Source organism: Dasypus novemcinctus, chromosome 7 (genome assembly GCF_030445035.2).
Source record: "Dasypus novemcinctus isolate mDasNov1 chromosome 7, mDasNov1.1.hap2, whole genome shotgun sequence".
Taxonomy (NCBI): Eukaryota; Metazoa; Chordata; class Mammalia; order Cingulata; family Dasypodidae; genus Dasypus; species Dasypus novemcinctus.
Window position 1 is genome coordinate 91,975,419 of NC_080679.1, and position 19,609 is coordinate 91,995,027.

General features: G+C 38.1%; 1 protein-coding gene across 5 annotated transcripts in view; it reads left to right on the forward strand.

Moving 5' to 3' along the window:
- Window positions 1-19,174, forward strand: part of CYTIP (cytohesin 1 interacting protein) — a 66,263-nt gene extending 47,089 nt beyond the window's left edge. For all 5 annotated transcript variants that reach the window (XM_004453924.4, XM_071216430.1, XM_058300896.2 and 2 more), the window contains 5 exons: window positions 3,742-3,844; window positions 4,059-4,152; window positions 6,869-6,938; window positions 15,463-15,529; window positions 18,007-19,174. In XM_004453924.4, coding sequence (XP_004453981.1) covers window positions 3,742-3,844; window positions 4,059-4,152; window positions 6,869-6,938; window positions 15,463-15,529; window positions 18,007-18,461 — 789 coding nt within the window. In that variant the 3' untranslated portion in view covers window positions 18,462-19,174. The remainder of the gene's footprint in view (window positions 1-3,741; window positions 3,845-4,058; window positions 4,153-6,868; window positions 6,939-15,462; window positions 15,530-18,006) is intronic.
- Window positions 19,175-19,609: the final 435 nt, after the last annotated feature.

The window sequence follows — 19,609 nt, forward strand, 5'->3', positions numbered from 1 at the left end:
GATAAACGCCATGATATTTGCAAAGAAAGAATGAAGTTAGGATCAGAGAATGATGGGAACTGTGACTTTTATTTGGCGTGTGATTGTTTTTGGTAGTTGCGTATTGTGTACCACCAAGGAAGGAAAACACTGAAGCAGAGGGAATGAAACCTGTGAGACGTACTTGGTCTTTGTTCTTAGCTGCTTCTGTTTTCCTGTAAATTAGAGGTTGATCAAGAATGCTTCATATCACAGGTTTTAGATAAAAGAGTGAAGTATTTTTTATAGATGATATTGATATGTATATATTTTCAATTTTGATTTTTTTTGCATAATCATGCTCATACTATGTATTGTATTTTAAATCTTCAATTTGGTATTCAAGAAATAGATGAAAGATTATGTATATGTATATATAATTCATATGTTCATGTATAGTTCCTGTTACATTTTGAAAATACTAAGGAGTTCATATTATGTATAATGAAAAATTTGTACTTTTATTTTGACTGATCACAATAGTTTATAATTATTTTTTGAAACACTTAAGAAGGTTTGCCTCTACTTGTAGACTGTCTCATGCTGTAGAAAATAAACAGTCTGTATAGGTTTCAATGAAATTGCCCAAGAATTTAATTTCTAATTTTCTGTCTGCTTTGTAATGGCCATATTTGTAAATTTGATAACTTAGGTCAAATTAAACGTAGCCCAATTAAGTACAGCAGTCGTAGCTTATGCATTGCAAATTCTTTTCCATAGCACTTTGCATTTCTTTTAGATATGTTCTGTATAATTATACTCTTACACTACACATCAAATTTTTGGTCTTAGCTTTGATAGTGCTTTAAGAATAAGCTTGGACAACTAAATATCAGCCCTAGAATTGGAAAGTCAGTGCATATTTTAAGATTAGGAGCAGAAAGCTGCTAAGCAAAACACATTTTATGTGTAAAGAAATAAAGTGGAACTCTAGCTGCAATGAACAGGAGAAGGCTACAGTAGAAAAGAAGGCACCATGTTTCTTACAGGAGGTTTTTAAAGCATAATGCCCTCTCTTATTTCCCGGTCACATAAAACACTCCCTATTCTGTTGAAGAAACACTGCTTTGTGTGACTGCTTCTTTGAAATAAGAATTATCCACAAGGATGTGCAGCAATTGCTACTGAAAACTACAAAAATGTTTACATATGTTCTCATTCTACTATCCCAAATGTCCTTGTTTCCCTACGTTTCCTCCCATTTTATAAACATTTATTCCACAGAGTCAAAACTGCCATAAGTAGACAATGGGCTAGAGCACCACTGATACTGCCGTAAGCTCACCACTTCCTAGATCACCATGAGCTGATGGCCTTAACTCTGGGCTGCAACAGGGATGTATTACCTCAGTGATACAGATACCCACTCCCCCCAAATTTCCTTCTTGTGTACGCAAGCTCCATACTGTAATCTACTCTCTAGGCCTCATATAATTTGCTGCAGTGAACAAATAGAAGTGCTTCCGGGAAGTCTCTGAAGACCAGATATACCCCTCACCTCTACTGTGCGCCTGCTGTGAACACGTGTGTGTGCTGGCTTCCCAGGTGAAAGACACTGTGGAAGACAACAGGTCTCCCCTCCTCTCTGGTCTTTCCCTGTTAATGAGAATCTGCTGCGGTATAAGAACACAGGCTTTAGGGAAGTGGACTTAGCCCAGTGGTTAGGGCATTTGCCTACCACATGGGAGGTCCAAGGTTCAAACCCCGGGCCTCCTTGACCCATGTGCAGCTGGCCCACGCGCAGTGCTGATGCATGCAAGGAGTGCCCTGCCATGCAGGGGTGTCCCCCGCACAGGGGTGTCCCCCGCGTAGGGGAGCCCCACGCGCAAGGAGTGCGCCCTGTAAGAAGAGCCGCCCAGCGCGCAAGAAAGTGCAGCCTGCCCAGGAATGGCACCGCACACACGGAGAGCTGACACAGCAAGATGATGCAACAAGAAGAAACACAGATCCCCTGTGCTGCTGATAAGGATAGAAGCGGTCACAGAAGAACACACAGCGATTGGACACAGAGAGCAAACAACTGGGGTTGGAGGGAGGGAAGAGAAATAAATAAAAAATAAATCTTAAAAAAAAAAAAGAACACAGGCTTTAGACTCATGCTCATATGGATTCAAATTTTCTTGATACCTGCCTGATGGGGTTCTTAGAGGTTTTAAGTGAAAGAAGACACATGAAGTTCTTAATTACAAGGTGTCAGCGGAAGCTCAGCAAAGCACCGGTGTTGGAATGGAGATCCTTGGGTCTGAGAAGGGGCAATGTGACCTGTCTGTCTCAAAGAAGTACAGGTGTCCATTCTGTCACTGGCCCTAAATATGGGAGCTAAAAGACTGGGTAAAAAGAGAGAGAAGTAACTAATTATTTCTTCCCATACTTCTGGACTTCTGCTTTTCCCTATCTCTGATCCCAAGTTTGATACCTGCTATGAAGATGTAAGCAGGTGCTGACTACATAAGTGAACATCTTTCCCTCCTTCTGAACCTACTTAGATCACTGGGGATTAAGGATAGATTCTCACTGCTAATGAGAATTGTTAGCATAGTGATCTTAAAAAAATATGTCAGCTATCTCTTTTGTTCACATGCCATATGAACTAAACTATCCATCTCTGGAAGAGTGGGGCTATAGTCAGAAGACTCTCTGGTAATAAAGCTGTTTAAGGGATTTCTGACATAGATGGGAAGTGTATTAATCTTTTAAAGTCCCTTTCATGTTTAGAATTTGGAGATTCTAAGTACTTTATACATTAAATAAAAATTGAATAAATAGAAAAACTGATAAACCCCAGTTTCTAGAAGTTGCTTACAAATAACTGACTTGTGGTGCCTAATGGATTATTAAGTAAGGAGGAATGAATGCTAGACCTTATCTCCATCAAGTCGTATTGTGATGTGCCTTAATTTTAAGAATCAGATGTTCAGAAGATTTAACTTAAAATGCTGATTTTGGTTCTAATTGAAAGTAGACTTCATAACTCACATGTGTGAAAAAGAAAAACATGCTTATTATAGGACATTGGAAATCTATATCTAGCAAAACATTATTCAGTGTTCGTGAAAATTTTGGGGAAAAAAACAAATAGATACCACTATTTTTGTCAAATTGAGGCAAGCAGTGAAGCACAACCTCTAATTTAGTTGGGTGGCTAATGAACTGGTGAATATTCTGAGCAGGCATGTGAAAGAGTGCTCAGAAATGAAGACGATTGAGTCAATTATACTGCTTTTGAATAAATGCAGGGCATATTGTCATTATTTGCCAAACTCTGATTTAAAATAATCATTGTTGGCATATCTCCCTTCCAGGATGTGTACTGTTTCATACTTTCCTGTAATAAATGAAAAGAGCCACAGAGGGATTTTTCTCTTTGCACTTGGCCACCATTGTTTTATTCCATCGGGAAATGAGAAACATTATTTTTCTTAATAAATTGGCAATGATGATAGCATCAAGTGGTTTCTGAAAGTCTAAAATCTTGAACTACTCTTCACCCATTTTCTTTTCTAAGCCATTTTTGTTGTGTGTGTGAATGGGGTTAGCTGCCGCTTGCCTGGAAGAATTGCAAAATTGATACCAATGATTCAGTTTAAAGGCAGGGAAGTCCTTCCAAATTATTCTTTTCATTTACCTACTATAACATTTAAGATAAGTGCCACAAGTCTACTTTTTGACAAATAGATTTTGAGTTTTTTGAATAGTAACTATGTATCACCTCAATTCTCCCAGACCTACAAGCTTCTGAACCAGAATGCCTACTCCTCAGACATGTGCACCCTGATCTGCAAAATACAGGAGGACAGCCCAGCTCACCAGGCTGGCCTGAAAACCGGTAACTTATAACTTCACTCTTGTTAGGAATCATTTAAATAGCAAGAGAGGAACACTTTTTGATAGTGAAGGTCAGGATGTGACTGTTGCTTTGAATGTCCTTAGCTCCTTTATGTTGCTAAGTTTTGGGGCTTGTTTGTTTTGTTTCATTGGCAGCACAAATCAGGATGGATTATTTAACTACTGTAACACTCATTTTTCTTGGCATCTCCCAGGTGATGTCCTTGCAAATATCAATGGTGTAAGCACAGAAGGCTTTACGCACAAACAAGTGGTTGACCTGATCAGATCGTCAGGAAACCTGCTAACGTAACTATCCTTTTTATTTTCCTGGGGCTTCAAAAATGTTACGGTCTCTCATAATGCCTTTGAGTGAACGAAGAGGCTTTTTGTTCAAGGATCACAAAAAGGGAGGCAGCGTACTACAGTTTTGTGATTGGGTTTGGACATTTTTATCAGTTCCTTTGTTTCTCAAGGTTTCCTCAAACTTGAATGTATTGTCAGCATCTGAAGTCAGAAGATATCAATAGCTCAAATGTCTCTGTGGGAGGGATAACATTTAAAAATCTATTTTTATGTCAAATTTAATTAACCTGGCACACATTCTCTTTGGATGAATTCAGTTTGCATGGTTGATATAATCTTGTGTCTAGAAAAAATAAAAGGTCAGAAGGACTGAGTTTTTCCTTTTATGCCACAAGCCAATTGTTTTTCTCTTCTAGTGTTTTCTCACCCCCTTTCCCCAGTGCACACTCATGCCTGTTCATATCCTCAACTCGTTACTAGAACATTGGTCTCCTCAACTGGAGATCTGACTGACTCACCATAATATTCCCAGTATCTGATGAGACCCTCATAAGTAGTTAAAGATGGAATTCACCCATTAATTAAAATGATGTTTATTTAGCAAATACTATGTTTCCAGCTCTGTGATAGGCTGGGGGACAATAAAGATAAAGACTCTCCCAGTGCTCTAATAATTGAAGGAAATGTATAAGAAGGGCTTGTACAAATAAGTAATTATAATATTTCAATTATCAATAACTGCTATGAAGAAAATAAAACAGGGCAATGGGATAGAAAATTGAGTAAGAGGGCTGCTACTTTAGCTTAGGTGTGCAAGGAGGTCCGCTCTGAGGAGGTGAAATTTGAGCTGAGAAATTTGAAGAGACAGGACAGGCATGGGAAAACCTGGTAAGAACCTTTCAGATAGAGAGAGGACTCCACGCTCTCAAAATGAGACACCACCAGTGGACTGGAGGTCGGTGCGTGAGGGGGAAGTATGATAGAGAAATGTAGTCAGAGAAGGGGCACACCCTGGGTTTCCTCAGCCATGACAAAGAGTTAAGGTTTTATTCTGACTGTGGAGGAGCCTATGTTATCTCATTAGTTCTTCACAGTCACCTCGTGAGATTAGGGGTTTTTTTCCCTCCTTTTTATGGATGAAGTAACTGAGTCTTAAATGAGGGCTTAGTTAAGGTCACCCAGCAAGTAAGTGACAGGGCTGGGATTTGAGCCATGTGCTCTGGATGCTAGGAACTGTTCTCAGCTACACCACAGCTGCTCATTGCAAGCTGCCAGCTGAAATCCTCTGGATGTGCTTCAGTGATTTCTAGTCTAAAACTAGAAGGGATGTTTCGGGCGTGTGTGGGAGGAGTGCTGAAACTTGACTGTGGTAGAGGACTGAGTCCAGCTCTGTGTGGGTCCTGTGAGTTCAGGGTAACAATTAGGGGCACCCATGCTCAGAGAAGTCCTGGATCTAGAGAAAATGCTGGTTGTTAGAGTCAGAAAATTAACCTCTTTCAACAGGTTGAAGTGGGCTGGCCCAAAGTTAAGAGGTAAAGCGTTGAGACGATAGTTGGAAATCCAGAGATCAGGAAAATGGAAGACAGTTTGTACAAATACTGAAGAGAGTAGCTGATACCTGAGGTTTTGCCTGCGGGGGCAGGTCAGGACAGCATGAAGAAACCCAACTAAGAGATTTATAGGGCCTTCTGCCCTTGCCCAGAGAGTCAAGACCACCCTAGTAAGAAAAAACTGACAACTCCTTGGTTTTCTATAATCTCATTATCTAGGACATGACGGTATTAATTTAAGGCTATTTATTATGCCATAAAAAATTTCTAGCATCTCTATAAATAGAGTCACAGGTTATTTATTATAAGGGATTTGAAGTAATACTTTTAAAGTGCTTAGGTATATGATGCACAAATGAAATTTATCTTATGCAGATGGATGGCTTAGTAGTAAAAATAAAGGCCTGAAAGAGCCCACGAAACAAATCAGATCACTCAGGAGAGACAGGTCTTTTTATTTTTAGAAAGTCATTGGGGTAGGAAGAAAAGAGCACTTTTAAATGGATAATTCTAGGATTAAAGTTTGTAAACCTAAAAGGTTTTGAGATGCAAGAGTCATATGAAGGTTATTATAGTGGTTCTGGTTCTAATTCTATTATATAATTAATGCAATTCACAGAGTTAAAGGCTCTTAGAATCCTAGAGAGTCTAAGATCTCTAGGAGAAAAGGATTTCTCTGTGTTTCAAGTAGCAGCATGTTGATTCCACTGTTTTGAAAATCTCTGGCACCTGTTTTCCATTGCTGTATTCCCCATGTTTAGCAGAGTATCTACATAGGTCTAGTGGATTTATAGTGGATGGCCAATAAACATTCACCAAGTGAATGAGGTGTTTCAACCAGTCTCCATGTAGTAGATTCCAGCAGAGAACGATCATCATTGCCATATGGTGGTTTCTGTCAAATGAGCTGAAGTTCACAAATTAACCAGAACTTTTCTTCAGCTACCCTCTCAAAGGGAGTTGTGTTTTTTTTTTTCCTTCCCATTTTCTTTCTTTGAATTTTGTCAGATTTGGCATAGGTCCAGATACTTGATGTGCTATGAGAAATGTAACATTTCCGTTGCTTTTTTCAGCATAGTCTGTGCTCAAAGTGTAGTGCTCCAGAAGGAGGGTACTTGTTTAAAAGAATCACTAACACTATTCCTACCCCCTCTTTTTTCTTAAAACAGGATAGAGACTCTTAATGGAACAATGATTCTCAGAAGAAATGAACTTGAAGCAAAGCTGCAGGTTTTAAAGGTAATTTAATTTAATACAGAAAGGCACATTTTTCATCCTTGAATGTGTGAGTGGTAGAATGAAAATCTGTTTGAGGAGTTGGGGAAGCCCTTGACGATGAAATGCAGCGATGAGTCTAGGCTGCTGAATTGTCAAGAGCCACACAATTACCTCTACAGGAATATCACATTCCTCAATCCACTGCAAATCACTTCCTTCCTTCATACTTGTATCAAGGAGGCTCAAAAAGCCAACAGGAAAGCACATCACACGAAGAATTTTTCATGCACCTGACATCTCCCTCAATTTACATTTCGGTTGGGAAAAAAAGGAGGAGCTGGTCTTTTTTTGTTATTTTTTTCCCAAGTACTGAATGTGTGTGTTCGAGTGCCGGGGATTTTTGCCTTTCCAGGGTCTTTCTTTGTGTCCTTCTCTTCTGCCTCATTCTTACCGGAAAAGACCATCTCCCTCTACTGGAATCTTCTTCCCTTGGCAAATGGACCATCAGCTTTGAAGGAGAAAAAATTGGAGTTTCTAAGAGATACTACATAATGCAGGGTATTCAGTGAAAATTTCCCCGGAAGGTTCTTTGAGGGTTTTAAAAATCTCTATTTTCTTTGTCAACATTAGTTTTGATACTCTTGTCACTTTGCTTATCTCTGTGATTTTTTTGCTCCCTATCATCTTGTTGCTTATCCCTGTGTCAAATTCCTTGAAAAGTATCCTCTGTTCAGATTTTTATTGGATTTGAATTTAATTTATAAAATAAATGAGATCAACTGACATTTTTATACTTTTCATTTTTCTCACTTTGAACTGTCTCTTTTTATTCAGATCTTTATGTACTTCAGAAACATTTTGTGATTTTCTATATACATTTTTCCATATCTTTTATTAGATTTACTCTTATAGACCTTCTCTATTTTCTTACTATAATAAATATCTTTAAAATTTTCAACTGCTTATGGCTACTGATTTTTGCCATGATTTGTAAATTCAGAAGTCTTGATGAACTTCCTTATTCTAATAATTTGTATGCAGATTCTCTCAGTTTTTCTCTCTGGTTTCATATCATCTTCAGATAATGAGAGTTTTACCCCAATTATCCAGCTAATTAATTTTTCTTCTTTTAAAGCATTGGCTAGGACCAGCAGTATGGTGTTGCACATAAATGAAGTGGACATCTTGTCTTATTCTTGGCTTTAAAGGGAATGATTCTAATATTTTATCATTACCTTTTAATGAAAAAGTAAACAGAGTTTCATGTTATGTTAATTTTTTTTTTAACTTTCAAAAGTTAATTTTCTTTTGCAAAAGGAGGTGTGGAGTCTTGGTAAACATCATAAAAGAACAGTAAACTGGCTTTTTAGCCTTTTGTAGTAAAGGAAAGGGGCACAGAAAGATAAGTGAAAGATAAGTGGAATAAAGTGCTATATTGAACAAATATATTTCAGGCTCAAAACACTTTCTTCAGTTCAAATGTTTTCTCTTGGACTTTCAAATTACATACTTTATTATTTTTTCGAACAATGTATAAAATTTTCAATTGTCTCTATCCTCTTCCTTAACATGATAATGACTTTAACATGCTGCAGATGTCTATTTAATACCCTATCTTCCTTATTATCGTCTACATTAGGGAGTTTCACCAGTTTTAAAAAATCACAAAATCTGGATTTCTGTTCCAAATAGGTGATAGTGAACAAATATACCAACCTGTTGAATTGATGTGCTTACTGTTGATTTCTTGCATTCGGCTCCTTAGCTCTGAGTTTACTTTTTCTTCTTGCTGATGTACATCCTTCAGTGAGAGTAAGTAGATCATTCTTTGTCTAAACATGTCTTTATTTCACCCTTATTTTTGAAAAACAGTTTTGGTAGGTAATTTAATTATTCTAAGTTGATGTTTTGTTACCTTAGCTCTTTGAACATAGCATTCCCTTGATTTTTCTGTTGATGAGAGAGCTCTTAATTGTTTAGCCTTTATATGTAATCTGTATTTTCTGGACATTCTTCTAGAAGTTTTAAGGCTTTTCTTTTTCTTTCTTAACTCCTTAATTAATTAATTCATCTGGAATTAATTTTTGTGTATATGGAAGATAAGTTTCCAATTTTATTTCTTTCTTATCAATACCCAATTATCCCAGCACTATTTATTTTATAGTTCTTTTTCTACCCACATGACCTGCAGTGAAACCTCTGTTTTTAAACAAGTTTCATATATACATGGATTGACTCCAAACTCCCTATTCTGATCCATTGGTTAATTTGTATATTTTAAGCTCAGTTAACATACCTTTATTATAAATCTTGGTCAGGCCTTTCAGGTTTTGTTTTTTTTTTAAGATTTATTTATTTATTTCTCTCCCCTTCTCCCCCTGCCCCAGTTGTCTGTTCTCTGTGTCCATTTGCTGCATGTTCTTTGTCCGCTTCTGTTGTTGTCAGCAGCACAGGAATTTGTGTTTCTTTTTGTTGCGTCATCTTGTTGTGTCTGTGTGTGCGGTGCCATACCTGGGCAGGCTGCACTTTCTTTTGCGCTGGGCAGCTCTCCTTATGGGGCGCACTCCTTGTGTGTGGTGCTTCCCTGCACCGGGACACCCCTGCATGGCACGGCACTCCTTGTGCGCATCAGCTCTGTGCATGGGCCAGCTCCACATGGGTCAAGGAGGCCTGGGGTTTGAACCGTGGACTTCCCATGTGGTAGATGGCTGCCCTAACCATGTGGTAGATGGATGCACTGGGCCAAGTCTGCTTCCCTTGGTAATTTTCTGATCCTTTGATTTTTTTTTTTTTTTTTTTTGGAGGTACTGGGAATTGAACCTGGGACCTTGTACATGTGAAGCAGGCTCTCAACCACTGAGCTATAACCACTCCCCTCTTTGATAGTTTATATAATTTTATAATCAGATTGTCAAGTTCCATAAAGGTATGTTGGGGTTTTGATTGAGATCACATTTTGTATATATAGAGCAGTCTGAAGAAACTCAGCATTATTATAATATAAATTTTCTTATATTGGGCTATCTCACTACTTTAAATTATTTTCAATAAAGAAATGAACTGTCTTTCAATAAAGTTTTATAATTTTTATGCAGACATGTACATATTTTGCCCCTTTTGTCTTATAAGTTTTGTTCCTATTATAGTTTCTTTATTAAAATGACATGTTTTGATTGAGGTTACTATATAGATCCCTAAGTCCCTAAGATCAATTTTTTCTATACTTATATTTTATTCAAATACCTTGCAAAACTGTCTTATAATTTCTAATAAACTGTAGGCTCTTTTGGGTTTTCTATGAAGATAATAAGTATCTGTGAATAATGGGAATTTTATTTCACTGTTTCAATCCTTTATATGCAGGTCTTTTTCTTGCTTTACTACACCTGCTGGGACCTCCAATGCAATCATGAGTAGACGAATAGTAGGCATTTTTTTTGTTCATGATTCTAAAGGGAATCCTTCCAATGAGGTGCCTTTATGAATGTACTTTTGAGATTAAGAATACACCTTTCTTTTCAAAGTTTGCCAGTGGTGTTTAGTACTTGTGTATTGAATTTTATCAAATATTTTTTTCTGCATCAGTTAAGATGATCTTCTGGTTTATTTACTTTTTATCTGTCAATATAATGGGTAACATTTAAAGATTTTGTAATGCAAAACAACCCTTGCATTCCTAGGATAAACCCAATCTGGTGACAATTTAAAGTCATTTTATTTAGGATATTTGAAGGTAGCTTCATGAGTTAGATTGGTTGGTAGTTGTCCTTTCTCAGACTGTCTTTATTTAGTTTTGGTATCAGATTTACTGGAATCTTAACATGAGCTGGGGAGTATCTCCTTTAAACCTTGCCACTCATTTTTGTTAGAACTCTTTATTTTTATTTTTTTTAAATTTTTATAGAAGCTTTAGTTTACATAAATGTTACATTAAAAATGTAGGGGAATCCCATATGCCTCATTCCTACCCCTCCCACACTTTTCCCCATTAACAACATCTTTCACTAGTGTGGTACATCTGTTACAATTGATGAACACATAGAAGCATTGCTACTAACCGTGGACTACAGTTTACATTACAGGTTACACTCTGCCCCACACAATTTTATAGGCTATGACAAAATATATAAGGGCCTGTTAGAACTCTTTTAAAATAATCTTAATCATCTGGGCTTGGTGGTTTTTTGTGGGAAGACTTTTAAACTATAGTATCAGTTTCTTAGTTGTAAGACTGTTCAGGTTTTTTTGAGACAGTTTTGATGAGTTATGTTTTGGTTATAAAGTCTTCAAAATTTCAAATTACTGGCATAAATGTTATCATAATTCTATTCTCATGTTTTTAATGTAATAATAGTGATTATGTCCTCTTTTTTTATTTATACTAATATTTTCTCTAGAGAATTTTCTTTTTTTGAGTCTTTTCAAAAGCCAGTATTTGGATTTGTAGTAATTTTTTTAAAAAAGATCTTTTTCTGGCTGTTTTTAAGATGTTCTTTTGCCACAATGTGATTACATCTGGATTCATTTTAAAATTTAACTGCTTAGAACTTGCAGTGCCCTTTCAATCTAAGGATTTTTGGAATTTCTTTGGTTTTGAAAATTAGCTTTGACTTCTTTGAGTATAGTTTCTTACCACTCTTTGTATTATCTTCTGAAATCCTTTTAGACATGTTTTTGAGTCTCTCAGTTATCTTCCTTCTTTTCTAACTGCTCTTTCATATTTTATATCACTTTTTCTTTTATCATTCTTTTAAATTTCTTGATAATATCTTCAGTAATTTTCTTGTTGTCTGTGTTCTATATAGAATATCTTTCTATTGAGTTTTGAAAATTAATTCATATATTTTTATTTTCAAACAGTTCTTTTTCCATAACTATTTCTGTCTTTGTTTCAAATTTCTGGTTCTTATGAACATAGATCTGACGTTTATCCCTCTGAGGATTATAAACATTCTTATTTTAAAGTCTTCTTTAGATACTTTTATATTTTAATATATTTTTTGGAGAAAACCCATGTACTTATTGTCAATTTTATTGTCTCTCTTACTATTAAACTTATTGGGTGTTTTGGAATTTTGATTTGCCTTCCGACCTTGAATAGTAGCCCCTCTCTTCAGCTTGCTGTGGTAGCTGGACGGTTGCCTTGTCTCAGCATTTTGGTGATTCAAATCCAGAGTCGGTTCTGGCCACGTGGAGGCCTGTGCTGGAGTCAGTGTGCTGCTTGGCTCAGGTCGTGAGTTTGTGTTTGTTTACTGTTGCCTCTGTGGGTATAAGCCCTACATGAGCTACTGTAATCAGAATAAGCTTTCTGGCGGCAGACTAGGCCCAGTGGTTAGGGCGTCTGTCTACCACATGCGAGGTTCACGGTTCAAACCCCGGGCCTCCTTGACCGGTGTGGAGCTGGCCCATGCGCAGTGCTGATGCACGCAAGGAGTACCATGCCACGCAGGGGTGTCCCCCGCGTAGGGGAGCCCCACGTGCAAGGAATGCGCCCCGTAAGGAGAGCTGCCCAGTGTGAAAGAAAGTTCAGCCTGCCCAAGAATGGCTCCGCACACACGGAGAGCTGACACAAGATGACACAACAAAAAGAAATACAGATTCCCGTGCTGCTGACAACAACAGAAGTGGACAAAGAAGAAGATGCAGCAAATAGACAGAGAGCAGACAACTGGAGGGGGGGAAGGGGAAATAAATAAATAAATAAATAAATAAATAAATAAATAAATCTTTAAAAAAGAAGATGCTTTCCTGAGCCTCCTTTGACCAGTGGTGGAGCTTCAACCCAAGTTCTTGTTTCAAGTCCTAAGCCTGGCTCTGTCTTGTGCTTCAGAGAGGTGTATTTAAGCCATATTTTGCACTAAGATCAAAATTCTTGGCTACCACTTCCTGCTTCTACAGGTCCCAAATGCCTTTGGGTTCAGTTCTGCCTACCTTTTTACATTTCTGTCCCATTTCTGTTCTTGAAATTATGAGATTTCCAGTTCATCTTGAGTCAGAAATGTCTGGGTGTGACCTATAGCTAGGGTCAGGTTGGATTCCCCTCCAGACCGCGGCATTTACTTTGTGTGTCCTCAAGGACTCACAAGTATTCTTTAGAAACAATGGTCCCTTCTGAGTCATGATTTCAGGAATTCCCTTTCTCCTGACCTATAATTTAGATCTTTTACATGAAAACAGCACATTCGATGGACTAGCTGGGGGAGCTAGATTTTAATCTAGCTCTGCTATTTACTAGGATTGTAGCCTTTGGGAAATACTCTTTTACTTTGAACATTTATTTTCTAATCTGTGACTTCTCAGTGCTGTTATGAAAATTCAATAACATATTATCTGTGAAAACTGTACAAAAGCAGTAAATTACCCTGAATGTGTTTAGTTGTATTTCTCATGTGGATTGAAAACATTGAAAATGTATTGGAAACCACTCCAATGTGATAGTTGAGTGTCGTTTCAGTAAGCCATTCTTTCATGTATTCATTCAGTCGGCATTTATTGAGCAGCTGTTATGTGCCAGGCATTGAGCTAGACACAATGAGGTTGGAACTCACATTTACTTTCATTCTATTCTAATTGCGAGAGTTCAGATGTGATCCAAAAATACAGTTGTGATGTCAATAGTACAGGCAGAAACACTCTGAGGAAAAGAGGAAAGCTTAGTTATAGAACCAGGCAGAAACACTCTGAGGAAAATAGGAAAGCTTAGTTATAGAACCTTAGCAACTGGCTAAAAAGTCTAAGTCACTTTGACACATCTGCTCTTTACACTGGTATTTTCTTGGTTTAAGTGATGACATTTGTGGATTATTGGACCAAATCAACAGATAAGGTAGTTTAAAACCTTTATTTTCACACACAAAATAACTACTTGGCAAGACCTGACTGTGTTTCTGAACAGTAAATGCAGAAATACAACTTCCTCTTCTTTTTAGATATAGTTTTTTTGTTTGTTTGTTTGTTTGTTTTTAAAGATTTATTTATTTATTTCTCTCTCCTTCCCCCCCCTACCCCAGTTGTCTGTTCTCTGTGTCTATTTGCTGCGTCTTTGTCTGCTTCTGTTGTCAGCGGCATGGGAATCTGTGACTGAATATAGAAAGTGCTCCCTTGCTGGACTCTATATTTTCTTGCAGGAGATAAACCTCTTTAAGAAAGGAGAAAAGGGTTGATATATATGGCAGCTCCTTGTTAGTCCTATGCTCCCTCAGCCTCTGACTCTGACCTTCACTTGACTTCAGGTTTGCTCAGGTAACAAGAGCTGTGATTGAGGCAGCTCAGCAGGGTTACAACCTTTATTAGAGTCCAGAACGAAAAAGAAAGTAACTCAGTCAGCTAGCTTATTCCTTTGATTTATCATTTGCAAATTTTCTTGGCAACCCCCAAAATTGCCACTAAATATGACTGTTATCAGAGCTGGAAAATCCTGCCCAGTGATTGTTCAGTCGTTGTAGACTGAGGAATGAGCCGTGTTCATTTAATGACGTTCTTGTAGTTTTACTATTTCCTTTCTGTTAGACCTTCCTCTTACAAATGTACTTTTCTTTCTTTTTAACCCTCATCTACCCCTTTCCAGATTACTCTGTGTAAAGGACTGCTTGTTTACAATTAGGTTGTCTCTTTGGGATGAGTGTCTACAGGCAAATCTCAGCTGTACCAGTCTCCTGGGCTTGCCCTGGGACCTGAAATGACAAAGGAAGGCAGGGAGACAAGGACAAGGACCAGGCAGGAGAATGGGCCCTGACTGTACCTTGCCAGATGCCTGCTGCCTGGTTTGTTTTCCATTTCCTTTCCTTCAGGCTTCCACCTTCTCTGTCCCCGCTCCCTGCCTCCCACAGCCTAGGCCGGGCCATGCAGTCTTAAATGCTCCGGCAGCCACCTCATTCCCACCCTGGATCCCTGCTTTCATGTGTGGGGCAGTCAAGGATGGAAGCAGAGAAGTCAGCATGCTTGAAAGTGTTCTAAGTTAGCCTTCCAAGGAAGAATTCATAACACGTCTCCTTCCCCTTTCTGATATGGAAAATAAATAAATGTTTTGCAGAAAAAATATTTTAGTGCCTCAGCACATAGATTGATGATGATATTTATTTAACATTTACTAGGTGCTAGCCCCCCTTCTAAACATATAACATGTATTAATCCATTTAACCCATTTAACCATCAAGACAATCTCGCAGTTTAGTTTCTGTTATTATCTTCATCCTACAGGTTAGGGAAACCTAGAGTGTAAATACTTGCCTAAACAGCCAGCAAGTGGTTTTGAAGCTAAACAATCGGGTCTATAGTATTAAAAAAAATAAAAATAAAAATATCTAATTGTTGATATTGTTTTTTAAAAAGAAAACGTATAGAGGCTACTAGATTATTTCTGGAGAAAGTAATATTCACAATACTCTGCTTTTGTATAGCAAAAATCTTTCAAATCATTGGAGTAGGGTTGTTAGTGCTAGAAAAAGGGGGGATAAAAGTAATGACAAATCTCAAAACCTAAAAGTAAATTGCTATCTTTACTCAGATTTCCTAAATGATACCATTTTTTTCTTCTTAATTGCAGCAAACTTTGAAGAAAAAATGGGTGGAGTTCAGATCTCTGCAGTTACAGGAACAGCGCCTGCTTCACGGTAAATGCGATTTCCTGCTGAAAAACCACAGTAGCATTTCACCCTTTTATATTTCTACCTCTAAATTGTTTTAAGATTTTCATCATTACAAGAAAAATTGGTCAAGTGCTGATCAAAGATAATAGTCTGTTTCTTTGGCATGACTTTTGGAGGAACCTGTGTAGTTGGAAGAGGGGTGAGCTCAGCCACGCTCCCTCCTGTAACTGTAACACCTATGCTGTGAACAGACACACTCACGTACATGCTTGCACATGCTTACAAGAGGCACATGCTCACCTAGAGATTTTAGAAGAGCAGGACGAAAAATTGCGTGGCCTTCCTACTGCTACAGTGGATGAGTTAAATTCCTGAAAAAACTTGTGACACTACGAGCTATGCTGTTTTCGTAAGCTATTGTGGATGGAATGATTGTGAACTTACTGCTTGGGTAGAGCTGTTAACATTTATTCAAATTGTGTAAATTACCTTTAGCCAGAGAAATCTTTCTTCATGGCCCCCGTGACCAAAGCAGAAAGGTATAATAAGATCATGAGCACAACAAAAGCATGACTCTTGCCACTGTGTACACTCTGAAGGGAAGGATTGAGTTTAAAATTCTGATTTGACATTTACTATGTGACTGGCATAACCTGAGGAATGAACTTCCATGTAAAAATGATTCCCTGATACCATCAGTTATGTGGGTGTGAAATATAGGTTCTATCTTCTTCACATAACGCAGTGCTAAAGTGTTTATTTATAACCTAGGATATCTGTTAAAACTGATAATCCACTTGTTTACAGAAAAATATGCAATTTAATCCTTAATGAGCCACTAATTTATGGCTTAGAGGTTTGTTTTGAAGTTCTGTTTTGTAAAAAATGAAAAAAAGAAGTGCTGGAAATTTATATATTAGTTGCTTCTCTTTTTTATTTGTTTTAGTCTATATATACACATACATTTAATTCATACTAGATTTTGTTTGGGCCTGAAGTTTGTAAGTGTAACAGAGATATAAAAACTTTGCAGTCTCTCTTTCCCAGCTACCTACTGGATTTCTGTAAACATAAGGGTGTTTGGGGAGCGTATGCCTCCACTTTCGGCACAGTCTGGAATGGAGATGAGGTGTGACCTGAGGCAGTCCTTGGGTTTTATGGGAATCACTTTGTCTACACACTAACCCTTAGGTCAGGACCAAGGAGGACTGGCTGATCGTAAAGCCACTACTTTATACCTTTTTCTTTTTTCGAGATTGGGAGAGCTCTTCTTTGGTCTACTTTTTCTACATCTAGTCTAAGCATCCAAAGCATGGTATTCTACAAGGCAATTTTTCTCCAATCAAAAGAAATTCATCAGCTTATTGCAAGATGAAATAAAGTAGGATGTATTAATAAAAAGGAATATAATTAGTCACTGCAGGGCTGATCATATTCAGTCTTGCAGATCAGATGGAAAAGCAAACAGTCTCTTTTTATATTGTGAACCAAGACAAAGGGGAGAAGCAATAGAGATAATTAGCATAAGCTAAAAAACAGTTTTGAGCGTACAGTGTTCTATTACTTTTCCTGAATCAGAGTCACCTTCTAATTATATTTTCCTGGGCTGGGATTACAGTTAGTTTCCTTTATTTAAGCAGCATATCAACCACCCAGTGCACAGAAACAGGTAGGATATGGACAGGAAGTTGGCGTGCAATTAAAATTTGAGTTTGGAGAGTCCAGATGTAGGTTATGAAAGGTTTATGAAAAATTCAGCCAAGTGGATAAAATCCAATTTACACAAAGTACATTACTACTTACATGAGAGCAGGGATGTTTTCTGGGTACAGTAACCTTCCAGATATTTATATATTGATGAAACTTGGAATATTTAGGCTGAAAGATATACCTGAATTCATAAATCCTTTCAGTTTTAAACATCTTTAAATTCTATAATTGGTCTATAGCTGCAGGTTTTAGGACTGTGTTTCCCATACATGTCGAATCATTTTTTAAAAAAGAATTTTATGATTATTTTAAAGGACAATAACTAAGAATCAGAGGAATTGAATGGAAAAAATCCATAAGGCAGGACACCCCAAGGTAGAGTCTTTGGAATCCCATTTCCATGCACATTCTAATAAAAGTCACTTAAGTTGGGAAATGATCCTTTTGGAGATTCACAAGTCATATTGGCATACTGTGGATTAGGGTGAACTATTCACATGAAGATCCTTGTTTAAATTTACTTAAGTCAGTTTCTAGCAATATAATTCTCTTGACGGCAGAACCCTTTTACATGGAAGTCAGGTCCTAAAAAATAGTTTGGGAAATCTTACTATAAAGTATATCAAATGGCTTCAAACAGTCACTTATTCATGTAAGTAAAAGCTGAGTGAAAAATACTATTCATTCTACTCTTCCAGGTAACCTAAAAGAAATTGTGTGTACTTACTTTGAGGGTGCTTTCCACAGTAGAGTTCTCTCCGCAGTAGACTTCTCTCTTTTCTGCCCTCTAGGTGATGCTGCTAACTGCCTGAGTTTGGAAAACATGGACATGGATGAATCCTCTTTGTTGGGCGCACTGCCTGGGCCAGGTCCTGCCCTCACCGACCGCACTCGATTATCCAGCGCGAGCAGCTGTAAGAGCTGGCTGAGCTCCATGACCGTCGACAGCGAGGACTGCTACCAGATATGCGCCTCTGAGGACTCCGGCAGGGGCGCCCTCAGCCGGCAGACCAGCACCGATGATGAGTGCTTCGTCCCCAAGGACGGGGACGAGTTTCTGAGGTGGAGGAACCGGAGCGTCAGCACCACCAGCAGCGGGTCCATGTCTCCTTTGTGCGAGAGCAACTTCTCCAGCATGTTTGGGACCCTGCCCCGGAAGAGCAGAAGGGGAAGTGTCCGGAAACAACTCTTGAAATTCATCCCTGGCCTTCATCGTCCGGTAGAAGAGGAAGAAAGTCGCTTTTGAGGGGTTGTGGTGCCCTATTGTATTAGCATATCTCTCAAATACTTCTAGACTTTTCTCGATGAACTCCACCCGGCTATGTGGGAAAGGGCAGTTGGATTGGGAATCTGACATCCCATTTCGCAGCACTAGTGACATTTATTTAAATTTTTGTACCTTTGGTTTTGCTTCTTAAATCATTTTCACCCAGAACAGCTGAAGTTCTAAGCAGATATTAGGGTAATTCGTAATTGTTAGATAATATAAAAACACAAGTGCCTGCCCTTCCGAACGCTGCCTGTGAAGGCAAGGGTCATATTTATTTTCTAGGTTATCCATGTGAAAACAGAACTTTTTGGAGTCAAATGTGAAGAAGGAACTGAAAGGATGTAACTATTTGGAATATCTTCCATGGGGTAATTGGTAGCTTACAAAGGCTCTCGCTTGCTTAAGCTCGGTAGTTTGGCGGAGGCTTTAGAATATGCAATTTTGAATATCCTTGGTCAAATCTATGAAAGGGTAAAAGCAATGATGGCCGTCGGCCATTTCCTACACCCACAGGTGACAGGAAAGGAGGGAGAGTCAGATTTATTGTGAGGGTCTGTGCTTCATGAGAGCTGTGGAAACTGGATGGTCTTACTAAGTTGGTGCGAAAGTAATTACGGTTTTGCATTATTGTAATTTGCCTTTTGATACTGGCACACAGTCTTAAATAAAAGTGGTTATGTTATACATCATTTTAATGTGCATTTCTTGCTTTATGTTTTTTTGCTAATGACTTATTACTTGCTGCTTATTTTATATTTGTTTTAGACTATGGAAATGATGTTAGACAAAAAGCAAATTTGAGCTATTTTCTTATATGAGTTCAAAATGAGTTGTAAAGCAGCAGACAACTAGCGACATTGACAACGTATTTGGCACAGGAACTGCTAACTAATGTACAGCGCAGTGGTGGTTCAAGAAGTTTTGTGAAGGAGACAAGAGCCTTGAAGATGAGGAGCGTATAGCCGGCCTTCAGAAGTTGACAATGAACAACTGAGAGCAATCATCGAAGCTGATCCTCTTAAAACTACCTGAGAGGTTGCTGAAGAAGTCAGTGGCGACCATTCTATGGTCATTTGCCATTTGAAGCAAATTGGAAAGGTGAAAAAGCTCGATAAGTGGGTCCC